General features: G+C 45.9%; 1 protein-coding gene across 2 annotated transcripts in view; it reads right to left on the bottom strand.

Annotated features, from left to right (window-relative positions):
* LCAT (lecithin-cholesterol acyltransferase) overlaps positions 1 to 25,056 on the bottom strand; it is an 85,239-nt gene extending 60,183 nt beyond the window's left edge. The window contains exon 1 of one of the 2 annotated variants that reach the window (XM_029608864.1): positions 24,759 to 25,056. In XM_029608864.1, the coding sequence (XP_029464724.1) occupies positions 24,759 to 24,903 (145 nt within the window). In that variant the 5' untranslated portion in view covers positions 24,904 to 25,056. Of the gene's footprint in view, positions 1 to 24,389; positions 24,492 to 24,758 lie in introns of those variants that run through there. The other variant, XM_029608865.1, reaches the window with a different exon arrangement.
* Positions 25,057 to 25,268: the final 212 nt, after the last annotated feature.

Consider the following 25,268-nt stretch of genomic DNA (forward strand, 5'->3'; position numbering starts at 1 on the left):
GTGCTCCATTTGTCACAGAGTAAGAATAATATTTGCATGCTAGCTGCCTATGACCTCTCCTGCATCTCGCCATTTAGCGCTCTGACCAATCACATAGCAACGGTAACTGCGCTTTTCAGCGAGGGTTTAGGGCATAACCAGCATTTCCAAAGATAGAAAAAGGTCAGAACTTTCAAACAGTGAAAGTGAGTTTTTTATCAGTTCTAGAAAATGTGTTAGTGAGGTCTAAGCCAGACAACCTTGGATCCAAGTGATTCAAACCAAGAACAGAGCTTATTGTGACCTGGAGTGACCAAGAGGTTAATATTCAGCCATTGGCTGGCTTGCAGATAAACTTAGCTAGCTAACTTTAACTTTAGGACTACTCTGCGGCAAAACCAGAATTAGCCGGATAAACTATCCAACTAATTTAACTCCGTTTCAGAACACCCCTATGTTATCCGGCTAAACTTCAGCCAAATAAATGGTGGAAATATTAAATAATAATCATAACTCATAAGGTATCCGGCTAAATGCTGCTGAATATGGACCCACCGGGTTTCCTGCTTTATTCAAAATATTTTTAATGAAATTGTCTTTTTATCCTGCTTCGGCAAGAACGGGGTGCACAATTGTCCTATTTTGGAATCTAGCCGAGCACATAAAAAGACATTTGATATCCATGTGTGGCTACAGCACTTATAAAAGAGGTGTGCACATGGTGCGGTGCATGATTATTCTCATTCTCATCTTCCCTTCTGCTCTTTCTTCCCCCTCCCTTCACACTGACTCTCCTCCTTTCTGCTTCTTCCAGGCTCCTCTCCATCTCCCCCCACCCCCACCCCCTCCTTTTCTCCTTTTCTCCACATCTCCTCCCTCCTAGCTTCTTCTCCGTGCCCCCCCTCCCCTCCATCTCTCATCTCCCCCTCAAGTTTCTTTCCATCTCTTCCTCCTCACCCGACTTTCCTCTCCATCTCCTCTTCCCATGGCCAAAGGCTGCTCTCCATTTCCTCCTCTTGCTATAAATTATAAGCAAATGCTATGCCTAGGGGATGCTGGAAGAAAGGAAGCAAGGCCTTGCTGGGGAAAAAGCGGGCGGAGTCAAGTCGTGATGCTGCTGCTGCTGCTGGTTTACTAAATCTTCTCTTTTGTGAGTGAACGGCTGATGCCAATGACGATGCCAGAAGTGGGCTGAGGTGAAGATTTCTGAAATGCAAGCCGCAATGGTCTGTAGATTGGTCTGCTTCATAGCTTTAACAAAACTGAATGCTGAGTTTCAGAAAGTCCAGGTATGTTCCTTGACTTAGTTACAACATAAGGAGTCCGAATTCTGGTGCTCCCAAAGATGCAGGAGGGATTGAAGGAATGGAACAAAATAGAAATATTGAGAAAATGACAGAACCTACTGCCTAGTGTGCTCCAGTGGTACCGGTTCTGAAGAAGAGCAGCCAAATCTGACTCTGTGTAGATTTGAAAAATACTCAGTGAAGGCATAGAAAGAGAAAAGTATGCCCTTCCTATATTAAAAGATACCGTATGACGACTGTCAGGAGTCAAAGTGTTCTCCCTGCTAGAAGCTGCAGGTGGATTTTGGCAAATGTTCCCACAGGGCTGAGAGAAAGTATGTGAATCTCCTAGGGTGGTCCGTAACGTTGCACAATTTATACTGAAAACATGATTAGATCTGAATCTAAACCCTGATCACAGAGAAAAATAACCTCACTGAATAAATAACTGAGACCAAAAGAATATATTTTGATTATATATTCCTCAAAAGAATTCAACAGCAAGTATCTTTATATAAAAAAAAGCACATGAACCCTTCATTTAGAAACTGATGGCACTAACTTGAGCAGCAAAAACTTCAGCTAAATGTTTCCAGTCACTGTTATCAATGTCTCACATCGCCCTTGAAAAGGTTTGGCCCATTTCAGAAATCTTCACCTCAGCCCACCTCTGGCATCACCATTGGCATCAGCCATTCACTCACAAAAGAGAAGATTTAGTAAACCAGCAGCAGCAGCCCGACTTGGCTCCGCCCACTTTTTCCCCAGCAAGGCCTTGCTTCCTTTCTTCCAGCATCCCCTAGGCATAGCATTTGCTTATAATTTATAGCAAGAACTGTTTCAGCGCTGATATTTGAGGATTTCCTTGCATCCACACCTCGTTTCAGGCCTTGTCACAATATTTCAATGGGGTTCAGACTGGGATTTTGACTTGGCCAATCCAAAACACGAAATCTCTTCTTTTTCAGCCATTCTGCAGTAGATATATTTGTCTTTCTGCATGACCCACTTTCAGCTCAGCTTCAGCTCGCTCACGGATGGCCTAGCATTCGCCTGTAAAATGTTCCGATACAAAGCAGAATTCCTGGTTCTGACAGTGAAGGCAAGACATCCAGGTTCTGATACAGCAGATCAGCTTCACACCATGATACCTCCACAGCCGTGCTTTTACAGTCAGGACAAGGTTCTTATTCCGAAAAGCAGTGTTTCCTTCTTGCCAAACAAAATGTTTGTTATTGTGACTGAAAAGTTCAGTTTTTGACTCGTGTGTCCAGTGAACACTACTGCAGAAGTCTTATGGGTCATCCAGATGCTCGTTGGCGGACCGGAGGCAGGCAGCAATGTCCCTTTTCGAGAGCAATGGTTTCTTCCTAGCTATCCTCTCATGAGCACCATTCCCGTTCATTTCTTTCCTGATGTTTGGTGCATGATGCCTCATATCAGCTGTGAGAAGCCTGCAGGCCTTTAGATGTTGGTGTGGGGTTCTTTGTGGCTTCATGGATGATTTTCTAATTTGCTTTTAGAGTGATCTTGGTGGGAAAACTGCTCCTGGGTAGAGTCACTGTAGTTTTTTTTTTTTTTTGTAGACTATCTGACAATGGCTGGATGGAATCACAAATGTTTAGAAATGGTCTTGTAACCCTCTCCAGACAGATGGGCATCAACTACTCTTTGTAAGTCCTCTGAAATTTCTTTTGACTATGATATGAAGAATTCCCACTAACTTTTATGGCAAAGACCAAACTGAAAACCTATTGGACATTTATATAGCACAGGATGACCAAACTCAGCCATGCAGATTTATACTGCAGGGTGATTTACTTGTTACTCAATTATTTAAGTACCCAATTCTAATTAGCCAACTATAAGGTAGATTTTTAAACCAGCGCGCAGGTGGCCACGTGCGTGTGGTTCCCTGCTCGCGCACACGGACTCGCCGATTTTATAACATGCCCGTGCATATTTTCTTAGAAGTGCACGGCATTGCGATAGGGCCTTCCCCGGTTCCCTCCCAGTCCGCTCCAATAAAGAAACGGACTGGGAGGGAACTTCCTTAACCCCCAACTTACCCTGCCTCCCTTTTCCACTCTCCGCCCTGACCCCTAAAAGCCCTCTAGCTAGCTTTTTTGTTGTTGTTGGTTTTATACTTACCTGCTCTCCCAAGTGGCAGTAAGTTGCACAGGCCGGCCGGCTGCCGGTGCGCGCTTCAGCTGATGCTGTCCCAGCCCACTCATGGCCCACCCTCGCCCCGCACCTTTTGAATCGAGCCGTTCTTCAGCGCATAGCACGAGATACGCACATGGCCTTTAAAAAAAAATTCCCGCGGCTCGTGCGTGGCCCGGCCACGCTCATATCTCCAGGTTTTTACACACCCCGGCATTTTAAAATTTAATCGTAATTGTGCTTCAAAATTAGAGGTTCACTTTCTTTTCACACACACATTGATTCTGAATTAGTCTCATGGAGCCTGATATTCAATGAAAAAATGATTTTAGAATAACACAGGTAAAAAATCAGTAGAATAGTCATTTTATCACTGATTTTTCTTTTGGTTTTTTTTTGTTAAACATTGAAATTTTCAGGAAAAATAAAGTAAAAACTGAAAACAAACATCCCTAAGTATACGTTGTAGCAAGCCAAGCTGGTCCCCTCCCATCCCCCAAAATCCACCCCTACCCCCACCGAACACTGATTCGAGCTTCATTATCAAGGCTAGAAGTAATTTTAGCAGCCGTGCAATTTACTATGTTCTAGATCATTTCAGCCCCCATCCATAGAAAAGGGATCTTGTCCAACTAACTGCTCTTTATTAGTCAGGTGTTCCTCTGACAGACCTACTTTCTCTGGTCTCCGTCAGCGGGGAGAACACTTGGAACAGGAAGGCTGATCTGCCCAAAATATGGGAAGGGATCTTTCTCATGTCTTTGGATATCAGGAATCGGTGCACAATATTGATGAAATAGTCACCTTGACAAGATAAATGAGTCAAAGGGAGGGAGATCCACAAGCGTGTGACCTGCCTTTAGCAGCCCATAACCAGAAGTCCTATCATTTATTAGTTGTCCTCTGGAGAGATTTTTTAAATTTTATTTATGCATTTATAATATTTCTGTGCCACCCAATAACCATGGCTCTGAACGGCTTACAAAGAAAAATGTTCATAGTAAAATCAGACAGACAGTTGTAAAGTAAAATAAAAAAAAACAAAACAAAACAAAGATAAGCAATCAGAATTCACACTAAGCTCCATAAACTCCCAGTCACTCAGACAGCCTCAGTAAATGCCAGTAGGAAAAGGAAAGTCTTTCGCATCTTCCTAAAAGACTCTGTGCATTTTGTTAAACACACAGCTTCCGGTAAAGAGTTCCACAGGTCAAGGGCGGCCACTGAAAAGCACCTTCCCCGAGTCTCACATAAACGTGCAGTGATGGAGCCTCCAGGAGTCCTCTCTGGGAGGACCTCAGAGCCCCTGAAGGATTAGGAATGTGCAACATGGAATTCATCCTTGGAAGGGCCTCTGAGGCGCTACCCATCTTATGAACCAGGCAAGCAGCCCTAGTACTCACTTGGAGCCAACGTAGTTCCTGTAGCACTGGCGTAATAGGTGCCCTTTTTGTTAAGCCTGGATATTAACTCATTATTCATGCAAACTCCTAGACTTTTGACCTGTGCAACAACTGAAATAGCAGAGTCTTCAAACTTACAAGAGAAAGGGGTCTTAGACACAGGATTACTGGTTCTACTTGACCTCTGCAGAATCATTACCTCAGTTTTACTCAGATTCAAAGTTAGACCACTGTGTGTCCTAGCCACCTTTTTACTGCTGACAAACATAAGGAAACCAGCTAAAAAGTAGTGGCCCAAGACGATGAGACAGGAACAAAATCTGTATATCGGCTGCATACAGATGTAACCCCCAACTCCGGGTGCGGACTGCTCCCCGATGAGGCCATAAAAATATTTGCTGTTCTCGTGGGGACAGGAACCCTCCCAGGCTCGCTTGAACACTGACTCTTCCTTCCAGGGCCTGGATCCTTGGTTGAGTTGTGGGGGAGGTGACGACCAAGGCCCCAAGTGCTAAGGGTGGCTTCCGTGTCTCCTTTTATTTTTTCCCTGGAGCAACCAATGTCTGTCTGTCCCACAGCGGGCTGGGTGTGCCAAAGAAAGACTGGAGTCCCTGGGTTAGTGTCCAAATGAATGAAAACTGGCACAATCTTAATTCACAGCGGCACAATGAGTCCTCTTATCACAATGTCCTATTCAATCTATGCAGGAAGGTCAAACGCCAGCCAGGGGAATTCCTACCCTCCAGGGCTTGGAAAAATAGGATCCCCAGGTGGGCAGGAGGTCCTTTTCATGGACAGGACCACCCCCTCCAACTGGCAAAGGATATTTTGTTGCAGTCTCTGCCCAGAGAGATAAACTCCTCTCTCTCTCCCCAGGGTTTGGAAGCCCCGGTTGGGTGACTTCTTGCATGGCAGGCTTTGCCTTTACTCACAGTTTGTTGGATTAATCTCGGTTACTGTTGCAGTCCTTGTTCTTGTCTTTCTTTTGGATCTCCGATAGGGAGGAACCCCGGGAGCAGGACGGAAGGGCAGTCAGAACGTCCAACCTGGATCTTGAAATTTAGGTTTACAAAACTCAGAAAGCCTCTGGGGTGGTTCCCAGCAGGTCACTTACGCCCCCCTCCCTCACCGAGGCTCAAACCCTGCCCAGGCCCAAACCCAGGGTTCCCCATCCCCTGCGCCAGGCTCTGAACAGGCTCCAGAGAGGCCCCAGTACTTAAAGAGTAAAAGTTCCAAAAAGTGACCCGGGTGGGGGGGGGGGGGAATAACCCAACCAGACTGGTCGTGTACTGGAAAGGAGCCCCTCCTGACCCTGGCCTGGACCACCAAGCAGGGCTTGCCTGGCTGACACCGGCTGGGCCTGTAAAATAACAAAATTCTGTACTCAGTAGCAAACCCGAAGGCCTGCCTCCCGAGCTGAGGCAAGGGCAGCCCGGTTACATGGCCATGGCAACCCCCGCAGAAGGAGGGGCTGCGTCTGCACGGACCCCCCCCCCAAATCCTCCATCCTCCTCCGACTGGCTGACGCTGTCACTACCAAACACCCAGGGCTCCCTGGTAACCCGAGAAGTGCCCGGGTTACACCCATGACATCCCAGAACTGGGACCGGCTTTTTCTGCCCCTGGGGGCACATATTTAGAATTACGCCCCATCCCCCCCCCCCCCCACCGTTCACCTACCAGTGTCTGCTCTGACAGCGCTTTCTCCCTTAGCAGCAAAGACACAGCTGTCCTTATAGAGGGGGCAACTTCAGCAAAGCGCTCCTCTCTATCTCTCTCTCTCCCCTCCTACCCAGCATCCCACAACCTATGCCCAGCAGTCCCTTACTCCTCCTCTCCCCACCTTCCAGGGGCAGATTTTAAGAAAATATCAGCCGGGGGGGGGGGGGGGGGATTTTTTTCAAGACCAGTCCATTGGGGTATCCGTCTGAGTCTCTTGTGCACTTTTCCTGCAGTGCATGCTTCAACAGCTCCCAAAACCAGGCCCAACTATTCTAACCTTTGAGGGGTACATCATGTGACCTGGAGCTTGGATGACTTGAGTTAAAAAAGTCTCCAACATCAATTTCCTAAATAACTAAGTATTAGAACACAGCTTAGACCAGGGATAAGCAAACCGAGCTGCAGTCCCTCTTCCACCCATTCCATTAACTGGGCCCCCCCCGCAAGTTTGGGTTACATCTCTCATGTACATAAATATCTCTATAGAGAGAGAGAGAGAGAGAGATCCTGGATTCCTGGTCTGGTGTTAAAGTCTCTTGCCAATCAATCAGCTTTTGATCCATTTGGCAACTGAGATAACCACACTGCCAGCCAGTGTCAGTCACACACACACACACACACACACAAACACACACACAGTCTCTCTCAGACACAAACACCCACTTTGTCTGTATCTGAGAGTGTGTGTATGAGTCTATCTCTCTCTCTGTGACCCAAAGACACACAAACACGCACACACATTTTTGCTCTTAGTGTGTGGGTGTGACTTTGTGTTACAGAGCGAGAGGAAGAGAGAGAGAGTGTTTCTCTGTGTCAGAGAGAGACACACACACACACACACACTCTCACAGTCACAAAGTGTGTGTGTGTGCAGGGGGGCTGTCTCTGACAGGCACATTCCCCTGTTATGCTGCTGCTCATTAGTGAGCACTGCCATGCCAGTATGTAAAGGTTTTTTTCCTTGCTGCAAGCCCTTCCCCAGTCTGCAGCTGTCCCCTCCCTTTTCCATTTCCGCCCTTCTTGACCCCACCACTCTCCAGGAGGCTCGCAGGTTCCACAACCAGAGCGCAGCCCAGCCACCTCCGACAGAAGCTCCCCAACCCTGCACAGGCATATTCTCCTGGCTCACCCCCTCCCTTTCTTTGGCTGTAGCCCACGTCTCCATGCCCTACCACCACCATCACTCCAGGGCACTATCCCGTTGGCTGTGTGCCTCATAGAGTCTGTGCTTTTATCGCTCCCCACGCTCTCTTCTGCTTACCTACTCCAGGGGAGCTAGAACTAATCCACACTGTTCCTCCAGGGCTGTAAGAAAAAGAAAAATTGAGCCCTGGCCAAGAATGGGGAGAGCCACTGACCCAAAGTGGCACAGCTCCAGATGGAATCCCGCGGTCCCACATGGAGCCAGTGCAGTCAGCGCTGGTACAAGGATATTAGGTGACCTAGTCGAACCTTACAACCTTGTCCCCTCCCTCCCCTGCCTTGCTCCTAACACACACAATTAAAAATCATGAATTTATAATATCAGATTTTATATGGAAAAGGACAGTCAAAGTACAGTTCTTCAAGGTAAAAATATCACAACATATATATTATATTTACATGCACTGCTGTGTTGCCAACCAGAAAACCCTGCAAAAAAAAAAACAAAAAAGATACTTGGAATCCATACGGCATTAGGCATATTATATTGCGTGTTGGTAATGGGCTTGACCCTCAGAAAGCCAAGAGTAAACTGAATTACAATTACAATATAATAAAAATCCCTCATCAAAACAGCACCAACTGTCAGCACTTAAACAGTGACAACCCTACCTTTGAAAATGCAACACTGAAAATATTATACCAAACCCTAAAACACCAATACACCTTCTACTAGGAAAACAGAACAAGTCAGGCTGCTATAGATCCTACATGGAAGCCACATGCTAGCAGAATACCTCACCTCAGTCACACATGCAAAATACAGACAGACCCTCACTAAATACTGACTAAAGTGACCATAAAGTATAAAAAGAAATGTGCAGAGAAAAACTGAACTGGAAACCACAAGCCAGATTCTGTATGCAATGCAATGGAAAAAAACAGAAACATCACCATATTTTACAACATCAAACAATAATTAAAACTAATAAAGATACAACAAAATCCCCAGCTCTCAATACCTGGGAGTTTTTTATTCTAGTCACCGAGAGATTGTTGTGGATCAGTAAGGGGCTGAAAGAGGGAGAAGATGCATAAACTTTCACGTCTCTCTCTCATGTGCTCACTCACACTCACTGACACATACACTCACATATGCACACATGGTCTTTCAGAGTCACATTCATGCATGCTTGCTCACATGATCTCGCACACATACTATCTCTGACATACACACTTTCTCACATGCATGGTCCCAGACACATGTTCTCCTGCTTGCTCATTCCCATGCTTCCATAATGCACTCTCTGACATGCTCCCAGACATGCACGCTCTCTGATACGCTCTCTCACACACTCATGCGCACATGCATGTTCTCTCACGTGCACACTCACAAGCTCCCACACATTCACGCTCTCACACATGGCTCTTTCATGCTCCCGCATATGCACCTTGGTCGCACTCTCCCACACAGGCACTCTTTGCTCATATGAACTCGGATGCTCACACTCATGCTTGCTCACTCACACATGTGCATGCTTGCTCACACACACTCACTCATTTTTCACCCCCCAGCCTTTGAATTAAAAAGAAAATGCTTTTACTTATCCTGGTTAGGGGAGGGTTCCAGGCTGGGCTGTCTGTTTGATAATCCTGGAAGTGCCCCATGGTGTAGGAAAAGGAGGACTGAAAGGCCGCAATACTGGTGTGTGTGTGTGTGTGTGTATGTGTTAGGGTTATATTTTGCTGTGGCTGAGCGCAAGGGAGGTGCCTGTGGCAGACAGCAGTGGGAGGCTTGCAGACAGCAGTGAGGCAGTGGCACGGGACATCTGCTGGCTGCCTTCTGCCGGTAGAGGAAGAGATAACAGCAGAGATGTGTGGAGAAGCCACGAGAGAGCTTCCTACCACCGAGGTGCTACAGGGGGAGGGGTGCCTGAGGCGAGCAGGGAGCATGCTGCTACACCGCCAGTTGGGGAGGAGAGTAAAAAAATAGGTCCCATGCTGCTTCCGCCTCCACCCTGAAAATTAGGAAGCAGACCACGGAGAGCCTCGGGGGAGGTTCTAGCTCTCCGAAACTGCTACTACAGGGCTGGTGTTGGTCGCCGTGGCCCCACGAGCATGGGCCTCTGTGACCAACCCCCAACCCAGGTGATTGGCCATATCGGCCCACCGGGGCATGCCCAAAGCTGTGATAGGCCAATCTGCCTCTGCCTCCTTCTCCTGTATCCCCCTATCTCCCCATTGCACTCTGTACCCTGAATCTTCCTATTTCATCCCCCCTACCACTTGCCCTGAGTCCCACTCTTCCTCCCAAACACCTTGCCCTGCACCCCCCCTACCACTTGCCCTAGATCTTCCTCTTTCTCCACTCCCTGCTGACCCTTCTCCACCACTCTTCCCAGCAGCTGCTCCCTAATCTACTGCAGAGCAGCAGTCCTTTCATTGGCTCCCTTCCCCCCACCCCCACCCCCCTTCCTCTCCCTCTTTCCGTCTCTCCTCTCTCCTGTGCTCCTCGGGATGCAGTGCCGTAGATCTTTCCGCAGTGGCAGCGGCAATAGCTGAAGAAATTTGGAAGCAGCACAGGGCCAGTGAGCCATGAGGCAGCCCTAGCTTTCTCCTACACAAGCTTATTTATTGCAGTTATCCTGAAAACCCGAGTGGCTGGGGGTCCCCCAGAACCACTTCCCTCGGCCCTTCAACCTTGCACACCCTCCTCAATAAATTTTCAGGCTCATAGGCTCCCCCCGAGTTTTCTAATTAAACTCAACTATCATTATGTCCCCACCACAACCCTTCCTAGAACAATCCTGTAAAATCATCATACTTTTAAATATTAAACTGCGTTTTGTAAAATATATGTTTCAGAAATAATTTTATAGTGTATGAGTATGTGTTCTGTGATTTTTGGAGATAAACTGGAAAAAAAAAAAAAAAGATCCCAAGAAATACCTAAATTTACCATCTATTTATTTATTTATTTGTTTTTATTTAAAATCTTTTCTATACCGTCGTTCGTTTATATACCATCACAACGGTTTACAAAAATGCAGAAATAGTAATGTCGGGACTTGAATATGTTAATACGTTTTATAAGCGTGCCATTAAGGTTCGGTTACATAGTTTCATAATAAGGCTATTTGATGAATGTAACAAATCTTGACCTTTTATACATGTATGAAGTTAGCATGGGGCACATTTAAAACTAATCGGAGAAAGTTCTTTTTTACTCAACGCACAATTAAACTCTGGAATTTGTTGCCAGAGAATGTGGTTAATGCAGTTAGTATAGCTGTGTTTAAAAAAGGATTGGATAAGTTCTTGGAGGAGAAGTCCATTACCTGCTTTTAAGTTCACCTAGAGAATAGCCACTGCCATTAGCAATGGTTACATGGAATAGACTTAGTTTCTGGGTTCTTGCCAGGTTCTTATGACCTGGATTGGCCACTGTTGGAAACAGGATGCTGGGCTTGATGAACCCTTGGTCTGACCCAGTATGGCATTTTCTTATGTTCTTATCAGTTTTATTTGCATGTATAGCTCTCTTGGAACTGTATAGTTTCTCTTATGTTAGCGTTAGAGTAACATAATAAACTCTGCTCATTTGAGCTAAGTGCTTTGTGCTGATGTTCTACTGCCTGTTTTAACCTTTCTGTTCTATTCTCCGTTCTCTTTGTAAAATGCTTGTTTAAAAAGCCAAGTCTTTAAACCCTTTTTAAAAAGTTTGAAATCTCTCTATAGTCTAATCTCTACGGGCATGGTGTTCCATAGAATAGGTCCTGCTAAGGACAATGCCCGTTCTCTAACTTGGGTTAGTCTAGCTGTCCTAACAGAAGGGATGGTTAGGAGGGCTTTGTTAGCCAATCTCAAATTTCTATGTGGGACATGGACACGCAGTCATACTACATTGAAGATAATTGCTGAAATGGCTGGCTGGACAGAACTGGAATTTTTTCCCTTTACAACTCAGCATAGGAAGAACATTCAAATTATGTTGTCACTTCAGTTATGGTGACACAAAGTCCCTCGAATTACCGGGCACTTTGTGAAGTAACACACAAACCCTGAAAAAATTCACTCAGAACCTATACGGTAAACCTGCTATACCACACAGCATTAAATCCCAGAACTCAAACAGCAACACCCTGCATGAAAAGGCAACACTGCAAATATTCCACCTGGGCCTAAAACACCAATGCACCTTCTAATGGGAAAACAGAACAAGCTGGATTACAGCAAATCCCTACACAGAACCTACATGCTAGCAGAATACTTCACCTCCGTCACACAGACAGACCCTCACCAAATACTGAATAAGGGATCACAAAGTAGAAATGGAATCATGCAGATAAAAACTGAATTATTTTTTTTCTCCTGTCCTCTCCAGTTCCCCCTCCCCTTTCAGTTTCCTGCATATGGGGGGGGGGGGTGTCAAGAGAGAAGAAGGGGCTGGATTAAGGAGGATTCTTTTTGCTTTGCACTGTGCTCTGTCTACTCTAGGCCACATCTACCCCATCCAGTTCCTTGCATGCTGCCTGAGAAGGAAGGGGCTGGAGTAGGAAGCAGAGGGCTGCTCTGTACTGCCTGAGACTTTGGGCACTGGCCAATAGAGTCATTGGGACAGAGCCTTGTGTGCTTATGCCCATAGGAAAAAGCAGCCTTGCTGAAGACACCCCCTTGGGATTGACACCCAAGGCAGTCACCCCCTCACCTCCCCCCCCCCCCCAGTCGCAGCCTGTGATATCCCACACAGAGCCCACCCAAAGTTTTGCAGAGAGGAGCCATATAGATAAGAACATAAGAAATTGCCATCCCGAGGATTCCAAGATGGCGCCGGCGGCGTGACGGACACAAGCGCTCCTCTTTCCTCGGTAATATCTAACGACTTTAATGCCGCATTCTGCCCGCAAAAGGAGGGCCAAGGAGCGCCTGGCCTCGGAGTTCATACCGGTTCCTCCGATAGTGGGCCCGATGGATGCCCATGTCCGTCGTAGGACGGATAATGGGGGCGAGAGCTCGCTGAGCGGAAGGTGGAGGGAAGAAGGGCCTACCTCTGCTCTAGAACTAATGACATCCTTATCCCCCGGAGAGGGATCACCGCCAGTGAATCCAGCTGAGAGGCTGCAGCGGGAGCGAGGGGGACAGGGACTGCTGGGAGAAGGCAGTCAGGTGGAAACCCTACCGAGGCACGCTGGCCTGCAGTAAAACCCCTCGGTACAAGCCAACATACTGAACGCAGGCGAGACAGCCATGAGAGCGGCGGCTTCAGGACCAGGAGAGAGCTTGACTGTAACGTTTCCTCTCCAATTTAAAACTCTGGTAAAGACCGCAAACTTTTCCTTTGGAAACCATATGGGAAGCAATAAATGATGTAAATGAAAATATGGAAATGCAAGTTGGTTCGCTTTTTGAAATCTGTAAAAGAAATGAAAGTCAGAGTGGATAATATAGAAGAAGAAGCTGGTCATGTGAAGAGAGACTTGGAAGCTGTAAAACTGGAAATGGGGAAAGTCACAGATTTACAAGTGCTCATTAAAGAAAATCAGTCATTACAGTTTAAAATTGAGAACATGGAAAATCTTTCAAGGGTAAAAAACCTTTGATGTATTAATTTCCCAGAGCTCCCAATGACCTCACCGAGTGAGTTGTGGCGGCGAAATCTTTTGGAAGTTTTGAAAATTCCCGAGTCAACATTGGCAGTAGTTTCTAAGATTTACTATCTTCCATCAATGAAGAAAGTCACGAGGGCAGATAATAACGATGCCATGCAGGAACTACAGCCAGTAGAAACACCAAACACTGATATTTCTGCAGTGTTGGAAGGATCTGATAGTAATCTGGCGAGACCATCAACATTGATCGAGATTTTCCTATTAGAGTCTGATAAAGACTGGGTGTTCAAAAAGTATTTCTCAAATCGTTCAGAGTTGTTTTTGAATTGTAAAATTCAAATGTTTCCGGACTTGTCTAGGCAGTCCAAAAAACGCAGGAGACAATTTCTATTGCTTAAACCCAAAGTGGTCCAATTGGGAATGTTTTTCATATTAAAATTTCCGTGTAAATGCCTAATAAAACATAATCATATGTTTTTTTTCAGCCATCTTAGCTAACAGAGGTTTTGGTTAGCAGGGATAGACCGCAGTTCAGCTCTTCACCAGGCCCTGAATGAAGCGCTCATAAAATGGAATAGATCTCCAATAACTAAGCTGTCCTATAGCTACATTTCTTTGGATTTGTGATTTCCTTAAATTGTGTAATCTTGGATTCTCAATTTTGGGGGCTTGTAAAACAGGTGTGTCACATAAAAATGTTTCTTTTCTTGATTGTGCTTAAGTATTGTGAAATGTATAACTGTATCACCTGTATTTCCGCTCAAGTAATGTTACTTGATAATTATGTTTGTAAAAATGCATAAATAGATAATAAAAGAAAAGAAAAAAATTGCCATGCTGGGTCCATCAAGCCCAGCATCCTGTTTCCAACAAAGGCCAAACCAGGCTACAAATACCTGGCAAGTAACCAAACACTAAGTAGATCCCATGCTACTGATGCAATTAATAGCAGTGGCTATTCCCTAAGTAAACTTGATTAATAGCAGTTAATGGACTTCTCCTCTAAAAACTTATCCAAACCTTTTTTAAACCCAGCTACACTAACTGCACTAACCACATCCTCTGGCAACAAATTCCAGAGCTTAATTATGTGTTGAGTGCAAAAGAATAATCTAACTTCATGGAGTACCCCCTAGTCCTTCTATTATCTGAAAGAGTAAATAACTGATTCACCTCTACCCTTTTAATCCTCTCATGATCTTAAAGACCTCTATCATATCCCCCCTCAGCCGTCTCTTCTCCAAGCTGAACAGCCTTAACCTCTTTAGCCTTTCCTTATAGGGGAGCTGTTCCATCCCCTTTATCATTTTGGTTGCCCTTCTCTGTACCTTCTCCAGTGCAACTATATCTTTTTTGAGATGCGGTGACCAGAATTGTACACAGTATTCAAGGTCCAGTCTCACCATGGAGCGATATAGAGGCATTATGACATCCTCCGTTTTATTTTCCATTCTCTTCCTAATAATTCCTAACATTCTGTTTGCTTTTCTTTGATTGCCACAGCACACTGGGCCGACAATTTCAATGTATTATCCACTATGACACATTGAAATCATTGGCCCGGTGTGCTGAGGCGATCAAAAAAGCTACCCCCTCACCTCCCCCCCCCCCCAGGCCCAGCCTGTGATAACCCCACACAGAGTCCACCCAAAAATTTGCAAAGAGGAGCCATGTAGATGTTGAATAGCGCAGTTGATAGGGCCAAGCGTTGGGGGATACTTACACAAAAGAATTATCAGACCCGATAGAACTCATAGAGTTACCATTAGTCAAACCATTTGAGTAGAGGTTTCCCACAGTCCTGCAGCCTATACAATAGTTTCTGATGGTTTACTGTATCAAAAGCTGTGGAGATATCGAGTAGGACCAGTACAAAGCCCTGACCACAATTGAAACTCCTCTGAAAAATGTCAATATTAGCATGTAATGCAATCTCTGTCCTTTGTTTTTTCAAAAGCCAAAATGGAGCCGGTCCAACACTTGATGTTCCTGTCAGCAATGTGGCAGAAGGTTAAATAGCTTTGTGGAAACAAGGAGTATCTTCACCAAGTAGAACAGAGCTGATGAGAGACCCTGATAAGAAAATGACAGCACACGACTGATTGTGTAAGAATTAACCAGTATGGTGCATTTCTTTTGGCTTCTTGCAGTGTGTTTATCTGTGTGCTTGGTGCATATCAGAAGGGTAGTTCTCAAAGTAGTGCTTTTATCCACAGAAATGATCCTTTTAGAAAACAGTGTGATCAATATGCATGCAAAATTATGTGCATAGGTGACAGGTGTTCTAGGGGCCGGCGTCAAGTTCCGCACACACTTTGTGATGCAAAAAATATATGCACGTGAATTCTCTCAGCAAAACTGTGCACACCAAATAGCAGGGGTGTGTGGGTAACTTTACCCAGAAAACTTTCAAAGTGGACTTACGTGCGTAACTCCGCTTTGAAAATTGGTGCAATTTGTGCACAAAAGTATCAGGTGACTTATGCGTGTTGTTATAAAATTGCTTCCATAAGGCCAGCAGGATCTCGATTACACTAGTCTCCTGAGGTTTTACTGGATTTTTCTGGGGTGTGGGGGATAATTGTGATTGTTGAGTTTGATTATCAAAATATTAGGAAGGGGGCCCGAGCTTTGAGTCTTATAGGTACCCAGCAATGCCTCTGTCAGGTTGAAGCTGAGGATCTCAGGAAGCTGTGTCTCGGGCTCTGATTGTTAAGAAGCTCCAGTTCAGAGTCTCAGGCTATGCACCTCGGGAAACCTAAGACATTGTAACACACTGCTTGTGAATGCCTGGCTTTGGTACTGATTTCTGCAAACAAAGGTCTAAAACCAGCAACAAAACAAAGTCTCACTTTACATATGACAAAGCTGCATCTAGAGGGATACCACACTGTTATAAATTTTAAACCGGGGAAGACGACGTCCAAACTGAATAAATGCAGAGACCGCACAATATGCAGAGTCATTCAGCTGCAGAGACACGTGTCGTATACACAGGCAGAAGAATGCCCAGAGACATTTCTACAAAGGCTAGAAGAAGGGCCATCACAGATGAGAGCCCTCGAGAGTGCAGTGCAAGCCCCTTCTCTCTGAAGGTTTCACAGGTGCACGCAGCACTCCATGCAGGGCACACGGTTTCCAAAGGTATTCCTTATGTTTACAGTGCACGAGGGTGCGTGCTCCTAATCCCCAATCCTTTCTCTCCCGTGCCTTCCCCCCACTCCCACTCTTCCTCAGGACTTCCTCCAAAATGGTTAAAAGAAAAAGAAAAGCCAGAAAACAAAACAAAGCACAGCCATGAAGATGGCAGTAAAATAAAAACTACAGGAAGCAGAGATAACACCAGCAAGGTCCATCCTTGAACTCACAGATCGAGAGTCGGGACCATGATGCACCGGGAGGAATTGTACCAGGGCACATCAGATTGTGCGGGATCCCTCTTCTCAAAAACTCGTGCCTTTCTCTCTCCCCACTATGCCCCCCCCCCCACACATACACTCCTTCCCCCCAACACATTCCTGCCTTTCTCTCCTCCTCGCACATATTAATGCTGTTGTCTCCTCCTCTCCCACAACACACACATTCATGTGTGACCCTCCCTTCGCTGGGTAGCCTGAATAAGGGAGGGTGCCACACAGTTTCCTGGAATCTATCAACGTTCTGGATCTCTCTTCCTCGCACGTAAACTTCTGGGACGCCGGGGTTCACCTGCAGAAAGGAGGTGTAAACCTTCGGGGCCCTCAGTGAGGTGATGGGAATCAACAATACGGTCACTCAGTCTCACTCACGTCTCGATCACCGACCAGTGGGTGCTCATGGTAGAAGAGTTCAGTGTGTTGGAAAGACCCCAGAAACCACAGCAGGGAGCCAGTAGCAGTGTTCAACAGAAAGAGAATGTACTTTAACTTAAAAAAAACAAAACCAGAAAATCCATGCTAATATTGCAAAAATCAAGAACAGTAAAATAAAAATCCTGATTACATAAGCCACAGTCTCTTTATCCAGTGTGCAAGCTCATCTAGCTCCTTGTTCTCTTGCTGAATCCGTATCCATTACTCCTTCTCCTCTTTCACTACCATAAACCAGATGGGAAAAACATTTCCGTCCTTCAAAAAGTGCAAGGTCAGCTCCTCAAAACCCAGCTCTCCTCTGTCCCCACAGATTTACTGGTTGCAGGGGCAAACTGACTGGAAAAAAAAATTCCCTCCAGCAAGGGGTTAATGACCTCACTGTTGGCAACTGGTCAAAAACCACCGGATACAAAACTCTTCTGTCCAGAAATCTCTGCCCCACTATTAACTGATCACAGGTCGAAACCGTAGAGAAAGCCACCTCTTTCAGAAAGGGCTGAAATGGACCTTCTGTTAGACCCTGGTCAAAAATGCCCCCAAATCTCAGAATCTCTCAAAAGCCTCAAGCATCTTCCACTGGTAAACCGTGAGGTCCGCCGAAAACTCCCTCCTCTCCAGAGGGGATCCCCCCCGAGCATGCTCAAACAGCATATCTATACCCCCTGAGCACTCCCCAAAAGCTGGGGGTGGGGGGGGGTAAAGTATCCCCAAAATGCCAAAAGTTATCCTACAAGCTGGAAAAAGGTTTAGCAACAGTGGGAAGTTATCGTAAGTCTGGGCCTCATTTACCAAGTAGTTTTCCCATAGACCCAGAATGGGAGAAAAGCCTTAGTAAATCAGGCCCTCTGATAGAAAAACTCTGTATGCCTATTGCAGATGGCCAGGTACTAAACTGAACAACTTCTAAAGGTAGCATAGAAAGTAGATGATAGAGCAAGAGAAGTCTTTTCCCAGGACAGCTAAATCTTCTCCAGAGGTTCTTGTGCTGCCCCCCTCGGCTCTGGTACTGTATGGCAGGGGTGGGCAAACTGTTTTTAAATGGCTTTATCATAGCCGGGAGCGGGTCCCCCTTAGAATTCCTTGACGGAGCGGGGGGGGGGGGGGCAGTTACTGTGGCACGTGTACCCCATAATAAGAGGACCAAACCAGCAACAATACCAATAAAAAGAGTAATTCAATACAATTAACAAACAGAATAACATCAAATAATTAAAAACAAATAAAAATGTTCCAAACACCCATAAAATCTCTCAAAACAGACACATCAAATGATACCCAATAATTAAAACTGGTAAATATTTTTTAAAATTCCCCACTTTCCATACCTGGGAATTTTTGATTTCCAGAAGCCCTGAGATTGTCACGGATTAGCAGAGAAAGAGGAAGATTGGGTTGCTGCACACACATGTGCTCTCTTTCTCTCACCCACACATACATACACATGCTGTCTCTCACCCACCCATATTCATACGCTCACACAGACACACGCATGTTCTCTCTCATCCACACACACACACACACACACACACACACACACACACATGCTCTCTCCCATACACACAATGCTCTCTCACCCACCCCCACCCACACACATATGCAGTCATTTTCACTGGCTCCCTGACACATACACATACACTGATTCCGACTCACTCTCTCACATACACATCCATATACACGCCCTTCACTGGTTCCCTCAATCCCCCTCCCCAGTCATGCTCCCATTCATTCTCACACCCACACACAGACCCCAGCAAGGGCCCCATTCATTCTCACGCACAGACCCCAGCCAGGCACCCATTCATTCTCTCTCACATACACAGAGACACATTCACGGACCCCCAAGCAGGCACCCATTCATTATCTTTCACACACAGACCCCAGGAAGGGCCCCATTCATTCTCTCACATGGACCCCCAAGCAGGCACTCATTCATTATCTTTCACACACAGACCCCAGGAAGGGCCCCATTCTTTCTCTCACACGGACCCCCAAGCAGGCACTCATTCATTATCTTTCACACACAGACCCCAGCCAGGCACCCATTCTTTCTCTCACACGGACCCCCAAGCAGGCACTCATTCATTATCTTTCACACACAGACCCCAGGAAGGGCCCCATTCATTCTCCCTCACACCCCCCCACACATACACGGACCCCTAAGCAGGCACCCATTCATTATCTTTCACACACAGACCCCAGGAAGGGCCCCCTTCATTCTCTCTCACACACACAGAGACACATACACGGACCCCCAAGCAGGCACCCATTCATTCTCTCTCACACACATGCACCCATTCATAATTACACTCTTCCCTTGGAGCCTCTCTTCCTCCTCCACTGCCGCTACTCCACCACCACCACCACCACCACGTGCCTGTTGGGGAGGAGCGGATCTATAGTTTCAGAATCAAGTTGATTTGTTTCAAACTATTTTTGCAATATCCTGAATCTTACAGGTTTATCTTATTATCAATTTCTCAAGAGACCATCACTTTACCCTCTTGCTTGACCAATATAAGCTGTCCATAATCTAGCATTTCAAACATTAAAGGGGAAACTCCTCTCTTTCTAGCTTTTTCACTGTGGGGTTTATTGATTTTCCTTCTTTAACAGCTAAACTGCAAATCAAAGAAAGGCAGAATTTGCACAACTTTTAGACAAAGTCCATAACCAAAGACCTTGCAAATGGGAGAAGGAGAACGCCCTCCCCCCCGCAGTCTAATACCCACATACGTACGCTACACAGTTCCCAACACTAAGTTCAGCCCACGCCATTCCTTCCTAGAGGACACTATCCTAGCGCACTGGAATTTTTTTTATTCCTCTGCCTTGGACTCTTTATCTGTATGGGGAGAAAAATGCAATGAAAACATTTTTTAAAATCCTTTAAGCTTCAAGGTTTGATATATCTTGGCATGTCCTCCCATGGCCGCTCAAAAAGGTTAGAAATGAAGGACAGTCTGTTCTTCAACATTTGACAACTCATGGGCTCTTTAGCTGTCACTCTCTGCTCCTCCCATCCCCCTTTCATCCCTAGGACACCGAAGTGCACAGTTCCAGTTCACTGACATGGCTCAGATCGTATGCTTAGAGGATCCCAAGCTAGGCTGCGGAGCAGTCTTGACACCGGAGGATGGCTCGGTGTGGTATTTATTTATTTAAAAATGTATAGACCACTTATCATAATTCCTAAGCGGTTTACATGGCTACATAGTACATAATTTTAATTTTACGACATAAAACATAAAACATTGGCTCACAAAACATAACAAGACAGAAATAAAAAAAAAAAATCATAAAAAATGAAAGGGTTTTTTTTTTTCATAGGCCCTACGCCACGCTCACAGACAACATGCTCTCCTCATGAATGGCCCCAGCGCTTCTCCTACGTAACCCTCTATTCAGGGGGAGGCACCCCTAACAAGGTGGAGGATTTTTTTAAAAGTGGTTGAGAAGAGAAATTTAATAGAGACATTTAAATATTTCACTAATGCTTAAAAGCTAAGTTTTTGTTTTTGGATATTTTTTTTTTGTTTTTTGTTTTTTTTAGTGAACAGGAGGTTCTAGAACAAGGGGGACCATGGTTATGGGACTGAAAACAGACTCAGAAGTAGCATAAGGAAATATACCTTCCTAGAAAGAGTGATAGATGTATGGAACAAACATGATGGAGACAAAAACAGTTCCAGAATTGAATAAAGCTTGTGATAAGCACAGAGGATCCAAGTGAGGGTAAAGCTGGAGATCAAGTAGGATCTGGAGTATTGCAACAGGGAAGGAAATTGGGGAGATGAGAGAGGTCTTGTGGAATTGTCCTGGCTTCATATAATCTGTTTCTATGAGATAGGGAGGGCAATAGGGATGTGCATGCGTCTAAAACAAAATGGAAAATATCAATGACATTTCCTATTTTGTTCCATTATGTTTTAAAACGGAATGAAAGAAAAACCAACAAAATTTCAGTGGTTTTCTTTTTTTTTGTTTTGTTTTGAAAAATGAAACGCTGGGGAGAAAACCTCTGCTATGCGACCAGGGCTTTCTGGGGGCCTGCCTGCAGCCTGCCTGAGGTCTCCCATGGACTCCCTGGTGTTGTCGCCAAAACATTTGCGAGCTGAGATCCCCCTTTAAGAGGGCCGGGTCTTCTTGGATCCTCTACTCCATAGGGAGTGGGAGTTTTTCCAGGGAGATCCTCAGTCCCTAGGGAAACAGGGATGTGCACCTAGAGCCCTCTGCCAGATCAGTAACTGGAAGACAGCGCCACATGGGAAAGGCAGCTCCTAAGAACCGTTGCCCTGGAGCTCAAGCACTCTACCGGACTGGGGCCCACGCCCTGACTCTGGGAGGAAATCCGTTTGCACTTGTCCCCAGCTTGTTGGAGACAGAGACTACTGGCCAGGGCCCTGCAGCCACTCCCCATTTATGACCAAGAATGAAGTTGTCAAGGGAATGTGCCCCCTGTCTCCAGCAGCTGAGTTGCTGCTGAATGAGTTTCCTGAGAAAAGGCAAGTCATTTACTGGGAACAAAATCTCCGAGCTTGGCATTTTAGAACTGGGTACACCACTAGTTTCTGAAGTGAGGAAGGAAAAACCTCCTCCTTCTCTAACCGAGGCATTAATGATGTTAGGTGAGGGGTTTATCAAGGCTGACTTGGTTGCCTTCATGACCCGATTGACAGAACTCAGTCGGGTATTTGGTGAATTTAAAACCAAAAATCAATAAGATCATAAGAAATGCCAGGCTGGATCAGACCAAGGTTCATTGAAGCCCAGCATTTTGTCTCTGATAGTGGCTAGTCTGGGTGGCAAGGACCCAGCAGATCCCATGAAGTAGACTACTTCCTGTTACTTGCTCCCTGGAATAGCAATAGCTTTCTTTAGTCAGCCTGGCTAATAATGCTTTATGGATTTTTCTTCCAGGAATTTGCTCAAACCTCTTTTAAACCCTGCTCTGCTAGTTGCCTTGACCACGTCCTCTGGCAACAGGTTCCACAGTTTAATCATGCGCTGAGTGAAAGAGTGCTTTCTACAATGTGCTTTAAATCTGCTGGTTGTTTAAGTTTCATGGAGTATCGCCTTGTTTTACTATTATTTGAAAGGGTAAATAACCGTCCTTTATCTGTTCCACGTACTTCATGATTTTATAAACTTTATCGTGTCCCCTCTCAGCCATCCCTTTTCCAACTTGAAGAGCCCTAACCTGCGTAGCCTCCCATCCTAGGAGAGATGCTCCATTCCTCTTATTATTTTTATTGCCCATCGCTGCACCTTTTCTAGTTCTGCTATGTCTTTCTTGAAATAGGATGACAGGAATGGCACGCAATACTCAAGGTGCAGGGTACACCATGGCTCGATGCAGAGGCAATTAGATATTTTCTGTTTCATTCTCCATTCCTTTTCGGATCATTCCTAACATTCTGGTTGCTTCTATGACTGTTGTCACATGCTGAGCGGAGGATTTCAATGTATTCCCCCACAAGAACTGCATGGTCCTTTGCCTGGGTGGTGACTCCCAGTACAGAACCCAGCATTGTGTACCTGTAATTGTTGGGCACTTTTCAACGTGAGTTTTAATCTTCTATTCAGATGCCCAGCCTCCTTGGTCTCACAAGATCCTTCTGCAGTTCCTCACAATCCACTGCTGTTTTATCAACCATGAGTCGTTTTGCATCGTCTGCAAATTTGGTCTCTTCAGCCAACATTCCCTTTTCCAGATCACTTATGGATATGTAAAATGTCCCAGGTCCCAGTACCTGAGCATGGAGAAGATGGATGCTTTCTGGACAGCAGCCTCACACATTTTGGTGGCTTAGGTAGATTGTTACAAGACTGGGCAGTAAGGCTGAGGGCCTGGCTGTTTGGATTAAATACTGGGTCGTGCAAAAACTCAGAAATAGTGACGACGGTGCCGGAGAGAGGCTACTGACAGAGAAGGCGAAGACCCGCACTCTAAACAGAATTTGGAAATGCTTGGGACAAATACAAGGGCCATTGCGAGGGGTGGGAAAGAAGGGCAACGGCCCTGGGCAGCAAATCAAAGGGAGCGTCAGAACGCCCTTCTGAGTCCCTCTGTGACCCTGCAAGCACACAAACACCAGAGGGAAGGGAAGGGGGGGTTTCCAGAAGCAGTCCTCACCCGGGGCACCATTTTATCCAGCAATTGCCCTGGAGAGAGAGAGAGAGAGAGGGTTTCTGACACTTTCAATACATTTTTTTTCTAAGTAAAAGACAGGGAGGGGAGGCGGTGTTGGTTTAAACATTGCTTATCTACGTAAAATGATAGGGAACCAAAGAAAGGGAATCTAGCCTGGGCAGACCGGATGGATCAAACTGGTCTTTCTCTGCCGTCATTTATTATGTTACTATGGGCGCATGGGGAAGAAATAGTTCCCTCGGAGGATAACAACATAGGGGTCACTGTGCACCCCCGTGGAGTATCATCCGATACCTTGCAGCATGCCCTTAGGGCTCTTTACATGACATGGGGTTGGTACTGTAAGCCTGACCACATCTTCAGAAACAGCAAAGGCAGAGCAAAAATGTTGTGCAAGGGCAAGAGAGCCAGAGTCAAGGTCACAGGAAGCAAGGGTAGCATTATGAAATGTGTGTATCTACTCACCAATAAATAAGTCCCCACAAACATCCCCCTTCCCCCACCCCCAATTTTCCACGAATGCTCCCCCCCCCCCCTTCCACCACTTAAATACACAGCACTGCATCAGGAAGGAGATAACAAGACACAGGCAGCAACCAGTCCAGAGAGGGAGGGGGGCAGGCTGAACTAGGATTGCTGGGAAGTCACAAGCCGGATAAAAGCTAAACAACGAACAGATGTCGGAATTCACATGTAACGACACGGAATACAATCCAATCACTAACGTTAGTACGCAGCGCACCACAGGATTACACTATTGTTATACTTAATATTAATATTCGTATTACTACCTCCCATAGTTATTCCCCCTTGTTAATCATTTTTTAGATATCTTATACCATGTTACTCTCTGTTCGAGGTAATTGTTCTTTTCCTACTGTTCCATGTAATCTGATGCAATGGGTAAACGGTTATTGGTATAAAAAAGCCACAAATAAATAAATCAAATAAATAAATCAAATAAATAAATAATGCCAGTGCGCAGAGCACCACAGGATTAGACAGGGAGCAGGTTGAAGTAGGATTGCTGGGAAGTCACAAGCCAGATAAAAGCTAAACAACAAACAGATGTCAGAACTCACATGTAGCGACACGGAATACAATCGAATCACTAATGCCAGTACGCAGAGCACCACGAGATTACCCAGGACATGTAACCAAGTCACTGATGCCATCGTACAAAATACCATGGAGTTACATGGGATGTGAGCCAGCACATGTGATCTCACAGGCTTTCACAGGGGCACACAGAGTTATTACACACGAGAGAATGAAATCACTGTGCTGCGCTGACAGAGCCATGATGTCACCTGGGCGTAATGAAGTCAGCTGAGGGGCAGGCTCTGCACAGAGCAACCTGTAAGAATTATAACTTTTGCGCATTCTCTCTTCTGTAAGAGAGCCCCGAGCAGTGCAAAGGCAGAGATGTTACAGGGTCAGTCAGATCTTACCGAGCACCACAGGAGGGGTGTTGTTGGACAGGGCTGCTTCGGGGGTCGCATTCGGAGGGAAGAGCACATTCAGGAGCCAGAACTGCAGGGCAGGATGGATGAGGAGCAGCACCAAAACCAGCTGCAGGGAGAGGAGCCGAGCCATGCTGTCAGCATCCAGGCTTTTCGGGGCTGTCTCTCTCACTGACTGGCAGGCTCCTCTGAGCAAACAGGTTTTTATCTGAGCACAAAGGGGCCAGGGCTGAGATAAGAGGGAGAGAGGGAGGGAGAGAGAGCTGCAGAAAGACTGAAGGAGGGAGAAGGGGACAAGGACAGAGGCAAAGAAAGGGAGAGAGGGAGAGAGAGGGAGAGATGTGGAGAGAGAGAGAGAGAGAGGGAGCAATTGGCATGCAGAAAGAAAGATAAAAGAGTGGGGGAGACAGGCTGGAGACTGAGAGAGAGAGAGGAGGAGGACAGGGAGTTAGAGATGGAGACTAAGGATGTGCAGAATTCTTACAAGATCTTTGGGAA

The sequence above is a fragment of the Rhinatrema bivittatum genome, chromosome 7 (genome assembly GCF_901001135.1).
Source record: "Rhinatrema bivittatum chromosome 7, aRhiBiv1.1, whole genome shotgun sequence".
In the NCBI taxonomy this organism is placed as follows: domain Eukaryota; kingdom Metazoa; phylum Chordata; class Amphibia; order Gymnophiona; family Rhinatrematidae; genus Rhinatrema; species Rhinatrema bivittatum.